This window comes from Sprattus sprattus (genome assembly GCF_963457725.1).
Source record: "Sprattus sprattus genome assembly, chromosome: 17".
NCBI classification, from domain to species: Eukaryota; Metazoa; Chordata; class Actinopteri; order Clupeiformes; family Clupeidae; genus Sprattus; species Sprattus sprattus.
In genome coordinates this window covers 11,793,270-11,803,269 of record NC_137915.1, presented here as the reverse complement: position 1 = coordinate 11,803,269, position 10,000 = coordinate 11,793,270, and the positions used below count along the sequence as shown (strand labels likewise).

Genomic DNA, 10,000 nt, shown 5'->3' with positions numbered 1-10,000 from the left:
GGTACAGGAGTCAGAGGGATGCCCAGGTCTAAACTGGTTTCCTCATTCCATTTATTTCCTGCAAGGATTACCTAGCCGCTACATCTTTATCCAAGCTTTAATGACGGGAAGCTAGGATCGGGTCACGTCCGCGCGTTCAGATCTGTGTTTACCGTTCCCAAATCCACTTCAGGCTGCCTAAGCCCCAGTAAGATTGGCCTGGGTAATCTCTCTTCTCTACTTCCATTATTACTCCGACAGCATCTTCAGTTCACTCAGAAGACATAATCCAACAATAGGCCTATGTGGAAGAGTGTGTGTGTGTGTGTTTGTATGTTTGTGTGTGTGTGTGTGTGTGTGTGTGTGTGTGTGTGTGTGTGTGTGTGTGTGTGTGTGTGTGTGTGTGTGTGTGTGTGTGTGTGTGTGTGTGTGTGTGTGTGTGTGTGTGTGTGCCTATCAACCAAGCTGGGTCTCACAAATCAAATGTTGCTATCAGGCTGGACCCTAGAGTTCCAGGCAGGAAGAGAAGGCAGGACATGTGACTGTGCTTCTGCGAATGTCCCTGAATATACTAAATTACTTGAGATTTATATGGGATTGACAGTGCGTCCTGTATCTTACGGTGGATTAGTCTTTTTAAGTGGAGTGGGGAAAAAAAGAAAACATAATGAATTGGAGTCAAATCCGCTTCCCTGTTCATTTTTAATCCGTACAGTATGAGAGAGAGAGAGAGAGAGAGAGAGAGAGAGAGAGGGATAGAGAGGGGGAGAGGGAGGGATAGAGAGAATGAGAGTGATATAAATATATATATATATATATGTATTTATTATTATTTTTTGTTATATTTATATATACATAGACTATATATATGTAGACAGAGAGCGAATAAGAGTGAATGAAAGAGAAGAGCCCAGAGAGAAAAGACAGACATGTGTTGAGGTTCTTGCAGTTAGATTTCCTCTGGTCTCCAAACAGCATGGTCGCGTTTGCTTCCATAGAATAGTCAGGGTACAGGCCTGAAGACAGAGGAATGTGCTACTGTTCTCAACATTTGGTTATATTTTGTTATACTCTGTATAAACACAAATCAGTGTCCTTAAAATACAGGCCTACAAACAGCCACCTTTCTTTCTTTCTTTCTTTCTTTCTTTCTTTCCCACACACAGATAAACACACACATTCTCTTTCTCATTCACACACACACAAACACACACACACACCAAACACACACACACACACACACATAGGCACACACATAAACACCAACACAGGCACACACATAAACACGTACACCGTCATTCTTAGCCAGATGGAGTAAGACGACCTGTAATCTGTGTGTCGCCTCGCCCACCACTGGGATTATGTACTGGTGCAATCCGTTGTCCACCCCTGCCCTCCCCTCGCCTCCCCACCCCTCCCTGCCCTGCTCTACGCTGCTCTGCTCTGTGTTGCTGTTGAGCTCTGATACGCCTGTGATGGCGGGAGATGTAACAGTTGACAATCCAAAGCCATCTGTGAGTTCAGCCGGCAGAGTCAGTAACCTGCACAGTGCCGTCACCGGCCTCCAAACATCCAACAGGTAGGAGACAAAGAGCAGAGCAGAGCACAGGAGCTTGAGATGGAATTGGACAGAGTGAGAGAAAAAATGAAGAAAGAGGAGAAAGGAGATGGACAGAGTCAGAGAAAAAGAAAAGAAAGGAGGTGGAGTGAGTCATTTAAAAAGAAGAAAGAGGAGAAAGGAGATGGAGAGAGTCAGAGAAAGAGAAGAAAGAGGAGAAAGGAGATGGAGAGGAGAAAGGGTAGAAAGTGATGATTCCCAAAGGGAAGCAAATGAGCTGGAGATGATGTTGATGTTTTGATCTGATGTAGGGGATTGATTGTAATTGATTGATGTCTGGTTGATTTTTACAATCTGTGTAGTGATGCAGGCTGTGCTGAAAATAAGTGCTTGTATATGGATGCTGTTATAAAATCATCTTCTGCAGGTGATGCAAATGCAAATGGTGCTACTTTGCTATAGAATCTTACATGCACTGTTTTATCAAGAACTACCACCGTTTTTCAGTGCAACAGATTATTTCGTAGCATGCGATAAATATTTCACATCAAGCATCTGAATATGACAGATTCTGCGCGTCAGGTTGTTAAAACGCTACTAGTCGTTATCTGCAGCCGCGTTACTGGTCGATGTCAGCTTGGTTGCATCACGCTGTCTTTAGTGCCAGGCTAGGAAGGCATTTGGGCTTTTTTTGCAGTGGATTTTTCTGGTTGTTTTGGCATAGGACATGTTTATTTTATCTCTCTGGGTGTTAGTGTTGGGGCTTTATTTTATCACTGTGGGTGGTAGTATTGGGGGCTTTATGTCGGCTGCTGCTGTGCAATTGCTCTTTACAGTGTGACAAGCTCAAATCCTAAGGTGTCCGACAGATTGCCTGAAATAAGCATCCCTTAGCTCTTCTCCTTGCTCAGTGGCGGTTATTACAGTGCATGAAATGCCCTGTATTGTTATTCCTAGGCTTCTTCTTCTTCTTATTCTTGTTACCTTTTTCTGCGATTAATTCAGCCCGAACTGCTTAACGTAGAAACTTCATTCAAACTTTGTTGCGTAGGTCTTGTAAAGGACACTTATGCTATGTATTTTTCACTTTTCTAAACTTTATACTTTTTAAGACATTAAATAAAAACGAATCGAAATTTTCCCATTGACTTACATTGGGCCATTATGACATCATAATAGGGTCTTTAAACTGGCTTGCACCTGTGCTTCACTGACAGCTGCGCCAAATCAAAGGAACCTCTTCTCTGTCCCTCTCAATTTAACTGTAACTAGGAACATTAAGACACCTTCCATTCTCTACTTTTTTTCTCTCCATCTCTCCATCTTTCTCTCTATCCCTCTCAGTCTACTTTCTCTCACACTCAATCTCTCTTCTTCCCTCCATTTTTATCTCCTTTTTTCAATATTTTCACTCTCTTTTTCTCTTTCACTCTTCTTTCCTTCTTCCACTCATCTTTCCTTCTTCCACTCTTCTTTCCTTCTTTCACTTTTCTTTCCTTTCTTCACTCTCCTTTCTTCTTTCCTTCTTTCACTCTTCTTTCCTTTTCTTCTTTCCTTCTTCAACTATTATTTCCTTCTTTCACTCTTCTTTCCTTTCTTCACTCTTCTTTCTTTTCTTCTTCCACTCTTCTTTCCTTTCTTCACTCTTCTTTCTTTTCTTCTTTCCTTCTTTCACTCTTCTTTCCTTCATCCTCTCTTCTCTCCTTTCTTCACTCTTCTATCCTTTCTTCTTTCCTTCTTCCACTCTTCTTTCCTTTCTTCTTTCCTTCTTTCACTCTTCTTTCTTTTCTTCTTCCTTTCCTAACTTTTGCATTTCATGCACTGGTATTTCCTTCAGGAAATGCATTTTCTAGTTCATTTACATATTTAGGGTCCTGTGAGGTCCTGTCTTGACTGTTTTGCTTGCTCAGATCAGATGGTGACCTGTAACATTTACTGGCCAAATATGTTATTTTCTTGTTTAATACCAATTGATTCCTAGTGGTAATAAGAGTGCTATCCCCTCTCTGTTTTAGGAGGGTGTTTCCTGTGCCTGGTGGACGTGGTGCCCGTGAAGAATGAAGATGGGCTTGTGATTATGTTCATCCTCAACTTTGAGGTCATGGAGGACAAGCAGAACCCCAATCTGGACCACAACCACAAGCTACCCGTACCCTGGCGTTCAACTAGTACGTGCAAACAGACACAGACAGGCTCACCATACCTTTGTGTTCAACTAGAACGTACAAACAGACCAAGACAGGCTCGCCATACCTTGGCGTTCAACTAGAACGAACAAGCAGACAAAGACAGGCTCACCATACCTTGGCGTTCAACTAGAACGTACAAACACACAAAGACAGGCTCACCATACCTTGGCGTACACATCCCCTCTTTTTCACAACTAATGGAGTTCATCTTCTGTTTTATAAACACACAACACGACTAGTACATGCAGCGCAAGTGCAGGTGCTTGGCTCTTTCAAAAACACGTTTCTTCCCTATCACACACTCATTACATTCTCTGAAAGGTTACACATCTACATTAAGTTTACATTTGCTCTGAATATAATGATACTTACAAAACTAAGGTATGGGAGTGGCAGTGTTTTTTAAAAGCTATGAAAAATTAACTGTCTTCAATATAGCATGTCATTTTATTCAGACTATTGAGGCCAAATTGTTTCTTATTCCCATTCTCTTCTCTTTCACTGAACTCGGTCTTCCTCTCTCTGGTCTTTCATAACTGTGTTCATCTCTGTCTGTCATGACTTAATCTCGCTCTCTGCTCCTGTAAGGTCGGCCGCGTGGTATCCGGCTGCGTCTGCCCGTGCTGCGTTCTCTCAGTAACAGTAAGCAGTCTCTCCAGGAAGACCCCGAGTCCGGTCACGGCCCCCGCCACCCCCCAAGCACCCCGCCCCGGTGCCGCACCAGCCACGAATCCGTGGCTCTGGGTGAACTCCTACCCGTGCCGGAGAGGTCGCGACCTTCACCTTCCCTGTGGCCTGCGGACCAGCGGACGCTGCTGAACAGAGACTCAGCCTCCACGCCACCCCCGCAGGACCAGTCGTCACCGCGGCAACAGCACCAGCTTAACCTGGACGCGTCCACATCCAACTGCAGCCTGACGAACAGCCGCTCGCGCGAGAGCTTCTACAGCATGCGACGCGCCTCCTCTGTCGACGACATCGAGGCCATGCGGCCTGAATGGGACAGGAAGTACCGCACCGGTGCAAGCAGCAGCACAGGTGACCCTCAGTAGCCAACCACTCATTTACTGTTGTCTGTCCTAACAAACAAGGTCACAGAATCCCATTTACTGTTGTCTGTCCTAACCAACTTGGTCACAGAATCCCATTTACTGATGTCTGTCCTAACCAACCAGGTCACAGAATCCCATTTACTGATGTCTGTACGAACCAACCAGGGCACAGAATCCCATTTACTTATGTCTGTTCCCACCAATCATAGTATTTACTTATGTCCACTTCAACCAACCAGCCTACTGCATTACCACAATCAACACAACACAGTTGGTGATCAACACAATTTAGACACCTTGACCAATGACCTTTAAGCCGTTTTTAAATAGTATTGTATTGATTGTTGATTGATTTCTAAGTATTGATGGTAGGTTTATATATCATTTTCTCCTTTAGCTACATAAAGGTGCATTACACAGGCTTGTGCTGCCCTTCCTGCGAGGGGCCCCACACACACAATTAAAATAATGATTACAGATTTTTCTCAAATGGGCACACCAGGGGAAATTGGCTTTAATCTGCTTTTGGTGTTTACAGACATGTTGAGAATTTAGCACTACAATAATACGTGTTTCTAATGCCTCAGATATGTAGAACAAGTGGCGTACACTTCCATTAACCTTGCTACATTGTTACTATGCCATTCTTATTAGCGATTGTAGGTGATTGTCATCATTCTCCTCCCTTAAATAGCCTCAGTCTAGCTGTAATCATAATTCTAATCCCTAACACTAGTTAAAACTCTAGTTTAACCCAGGTGTAAATGATGATATTCACCCCTAACCATTAAACCCAGCTGTAAATTATGATAGCTTGCTAACAGTATAATAGTAGTAAACCAAAACATCAACAGGAGAGGATCCAGCTGTTTAACTGACAGTACATCTGACAGGGTGCAGTCAATAAAAAGTCCAGCATCCTGAACTCTACTTCTACCTGCCTTAGGAGAACCAGGTGTGTAACTGCTTGTTTTTCCGTTGCTGACAGGTGCGGTCAACAACAAGTCCAACATTCTGAACTCTACCTCTGACTCTGACCTCATGCGCTACCGCACCATCAGCAAGATCCCGCAGATCACGCTCAACTTCGTGGACTTCAAGGCCGACCCCCTCGGTGCGCTGCCCTCGGGGGACATGGACATCATCGCGCCCTGCAAGCTCATCGACCGCACACACCACGTCACAGAGAAGGTCACACAGGTAGGGAGATGCTCTATACTCCGACCCAGCCGGGCTTGGCCTTTCTTGTCTCCACGTGGTCCTTTTAGGGAATACTGGGAATGACCTGTCTGTGGCAGTGTGCTGCAGGGTTTGTGCTCACCAGTTATGTCCTATGTTGGCTTCGAGTGGATGGATGGCTGCCTGACTGCTTATTAGATAGAAAGGATATTATTAGACACGTATTTGTTGCAATAATGTTTTTGTGTTGAGTTAAACTACTTGTGTCCATATATGACCTGAAATCACCAGAGCAGATCAGTGGCAGTTTGTAGCAGTCCTGTCTTTTTTTGTTGGGGATTTTAAAAGGTTTCAGAGCTTACTGCAAAACAAACCCAAAAAAAGGCACATTGGGATTTCAGTCTGCTAGCGGTAATCATGAAACAGTTACCTCCATAATCTGGGGGTGAGGGTCAGCAGGGTCGATAGCAGGCCTGATTGGGCTGCGTGAGAACTCTGGGCGAGGAGCTGTTGCATTGCCCTGAGTGCTGTTTGCCCACGTGTGTTTGTGTGTGTGTGTGTGTGTGTGTGTGTGTGTGTGTGTGTGTGTGTGTGTGTGTGTGTGTGTGTGTGTGTGTGTGTGTGTGTGTGTGTGTGTGTGTGTGTGTGTGTGTGTGTTTGTGTGCTCGTATGATTGAATGGGAGGGAGATCAGATGGCTGGGATTAAATGACGGCAGATGATGCTGCTGTGGTGGTGAGCAGGGTGCTGTGATGGCCTGTCAATATGAGTGAAGCACAAACAATCTTATCGGACAGGGGTTGGGGGTGGGGGATAGTGATGGTGATGCATCATGTTACCCCACCTCCCTCCATAAATGAGTACAGTCTCTGTGTGTGTGATTGTGTGTGCTGCCTTTTTGGGGGTTTTATCTGCTGGATGGCTATTTCACTAAAAGAGCATCATGTTTTCTGTGTCTGTGTGAGTGAGTGAGTGAGTGGGTGTATGTGTGTATTTGGGTTGTATGTGTGTGAGATTAGGCACGTCATATGGAATAAATAGCACATTTTAAAAATATGGCTTTTCCAGATTAGGGCAGAATCAGATCAGTTGCTGCTTTCTCTGTTTAGCAGCTGAACCCAAGCAAAACATCTGGCCAAGAACAACTGAATCAACATCAAGTCACTTCCCAAAACAAAGCATTTACTCAGTTTCCTGTTGTTTGAAACCAATCTCAGTTTTTCCAGAGTTCGGTTGCCACGGAGATCAAAAACAGAAGGACGAAAAAAAGAAGAGAGGTGCGAAAACATGCGGGTTCTAACCGCTCATTTAGCGGGCACTAGACCAACGGCTAGTGTCACTGCTAACACCAATGCTATGGCTAGTACTGCCACTAATGCTAAAGCTAGCGCTAACCATCACATCTGCTTCTTCTCTCCCAAAACTAGAGCGTCCAGAACCTGACAGAAGTAAGCCTGAGTTTTCATACGTTTGCACAAGCCTTTGTCTCTCTTGCCTGACCCACATAGTATGGCTTCTCCTTGAGTGGGTTACCTCGTGCACACTTGCACACAGGGTGTAGTGTGCGGTAGAACTGTGTACAAATTGGGCATGAGGAAAGGACTTGCTGAAAAAAAACTAAAAGCGCTTCTGCATACTGTATATCAGACAGCACCAAACCATTTCGCCATATGTGAAAAGTTAACATTTCTAAATGATGAAAAATAGGAACATTTAATGTGTTTGCTTTTCTGTGCATGGTAGTAGTTTTCATCATTTGTCAGTGTTAATCAATGCTTTACCATTTCACCTATTTGGTTTGTCACACTTGGTTTTGGTTATGATATTCATTTTTATTTCATTTTTTTCCAATTATCACTCCATGCTCAATTTGTGTTCTAGTAAATTTAGTGTTAGTATAGACTAACTGTAGAGAGTAGAAAAGTGTTACATTCTTCATTAAGTTGCCATAATTCCATGTATTCCCCCTCTCCTTTGCTCCTACCACAGTATTTAATAAGTACTGACTCAATCCATGACCTCAGCCAACCCCCAAGTCACGCATTGTGTTTATGTAAACTTCTCATCACCCCTCTGACATTTTGAGTCCAAATATGTTGTGTGTACCCAGCCTCCTCCTCTCTAGATGGCACCTCAGAAAGACTGGCAACTTAATTTAGAAAGTGACCTTTTAGATGAGTTTGCAGTCTGTTTGTGTGCCGTTCACTGCCCGCGGGCCTGCTGGAGTGCAGGACACTTCTGCGCCTGACCTTTGACCCCTGTGACTCACAGCCCTGCTGTCACAAGGGGCAGAGCGAGGTCCATGGCATAATTCCACACATTTACACACACTCAAACAAACATGTGCATGCACACACACACACACACACACACACACACACACACACACACAAACACACACACACACACACATACACACACACACACACACACACACACACACACACACACACACACACACACACACTGAAAGTTAAAATGTTTTCTCTGTGTATAAAGAGAACATACACATTTAGTCTTGCCATTCATGTGTTTTAAAATGTTGTTTTTTTCACTGTTTGTGTTTAACTTTTATTGTTTATGGGCTGTATATCTTTGTAAATTTAACCTCATCTTAAACCCATCTTCCAACTAACCTCCCATCATTAATTTAAGTGAATACCACCCGTGCCCTCTGGGTGGCAGCACCATCAAACACACACCACTGACTCCAGACCGAGATTCGCACACAGACTTGAAAAAAAAAACAAAGTTAAAATTTAATCTGATCGGGGAGGTGATCCATAATGCATTGTATAAATTAGAGATAGTGAATCCTGAGATTGCATTGCAGATGGTAGTGTGTGTGTGTGTGTGTGTGTGTGTGTGTGTGTGTGTGTGTGTGTGTGTGTGTGTGTGTGTGTGTGTGTGTGTGCGCACGAGCGTGCGTGCGTGCGTGCGTGCGTGCGTGCGTGCGTGCGTGTGTATGTGCATGTGTGTGTGTGTGTCTGCTTGTGTGTGTGTGTGTGTGTGTTTGTGTGTGTGTGTGTGTGTCTGCTTGTGTGTGTGTGTGTTTGTGTGTGTGTGTGTGAGTGTGTGTTTCTGGCATGATGGACGTGACCCAAAAGGCCAAAAGGCAGAGGAGGGGAGAGCAGGACAGGGGGTGTTCACTGTTCAGCATGGCTGCTCACTGATAGAGATGGAAGAGTCTCAGTGAGGGAGAGCCTGCGAAAGGACACCGCCAGAACAGGGTCGGGCGTCTATCTCGGTGCCTGAGCAGTGAGGCGGTGAGGGATAGATGCCCCGAAGGAGATAATGCTTGCATACAACTGTACACAGATACGCGCGCCCACACACACACACACACACACTGCCAGAAACACAAATCACTCACTGTTCGCCCCAGTGATCTCATCTCAATGAGTAAAATGTGCGTACATATACACATACATATACACATACAGGCAAAAAAATGCACACACAAACACACAGAAACACACTCACACACACACACAGACACACTCACAGACACATTTACACACACTGACTCTCAAGTGCAGAGATACCAAGATGTCGCTTAAAACAACAGAAATGCTTCAATGGACTGCAAACTCACCCAGACATTTCTGCAGATACGCCCCTCAATGTACATACACATACTCAAACAAACACACACTCATACTCACACTCACACACACACTCACACACACACACACACTCACACATGTAATGTGCTCATGAAGAATGAATTAAGCTAGGGTATATGGCCCATCCATACCCACATACAAGCACACACTTCAGAGCTGGTGTCTTGCTGTCGGTACACAGCTCCAGCTCCAACTTCTGCGCTCTGCTCGTGAGCTTTGGGTACTGAGACCAGGTATCCGCTGTGTGTGTGTTTCTCAGGGGATGGAAGGATGGACATCTCAACCCGGTGGGAAGACGGTATGTCACACACTCCTTCCTCCCCCAAACCTCCCTCTCTCAAGAGGGACGGGGGTTTAACAGCGAGAGACTCAAATAACAGACTTCTGTGCTCAGGTGCTGCAGGTAGCTTTGATAAAA

The 10,000-nt window shown here is 44.6% G+C and overlaps 1 protein-coding gene across 1 annotated transcript in view; it reads left to right on the top strand.

Annotated features, from left to right (window-relative positions):
- The window catches only part of kcnh2b (potassium voltage-gated channel, subfamily H (eag-related), member 2b), a gene marked incomplete at both ends in the record, with an annotated part of 194,261 nt that overhangs the window by 109,521 nt on the left and 74,740 nt on the right, over positions 1-10,000 (top strand). Inside the window, 3 exons of the mRNA XM_080854705.1 lie at positions 3,553-3,705; positions 4,315-4,764; positions 5,767-5,978. Coding sequence (XP_080710831.1) covers positions 3,553-3,705; positions 4,315-4,764; positions 5,767-5,978 — 815 coding nt within the window. The remainder of the gene's footprint in view (positions 1-3,552; positions 3,706-4,314; positions 4,765-5,766; positions 5,979-10,000) is intronic.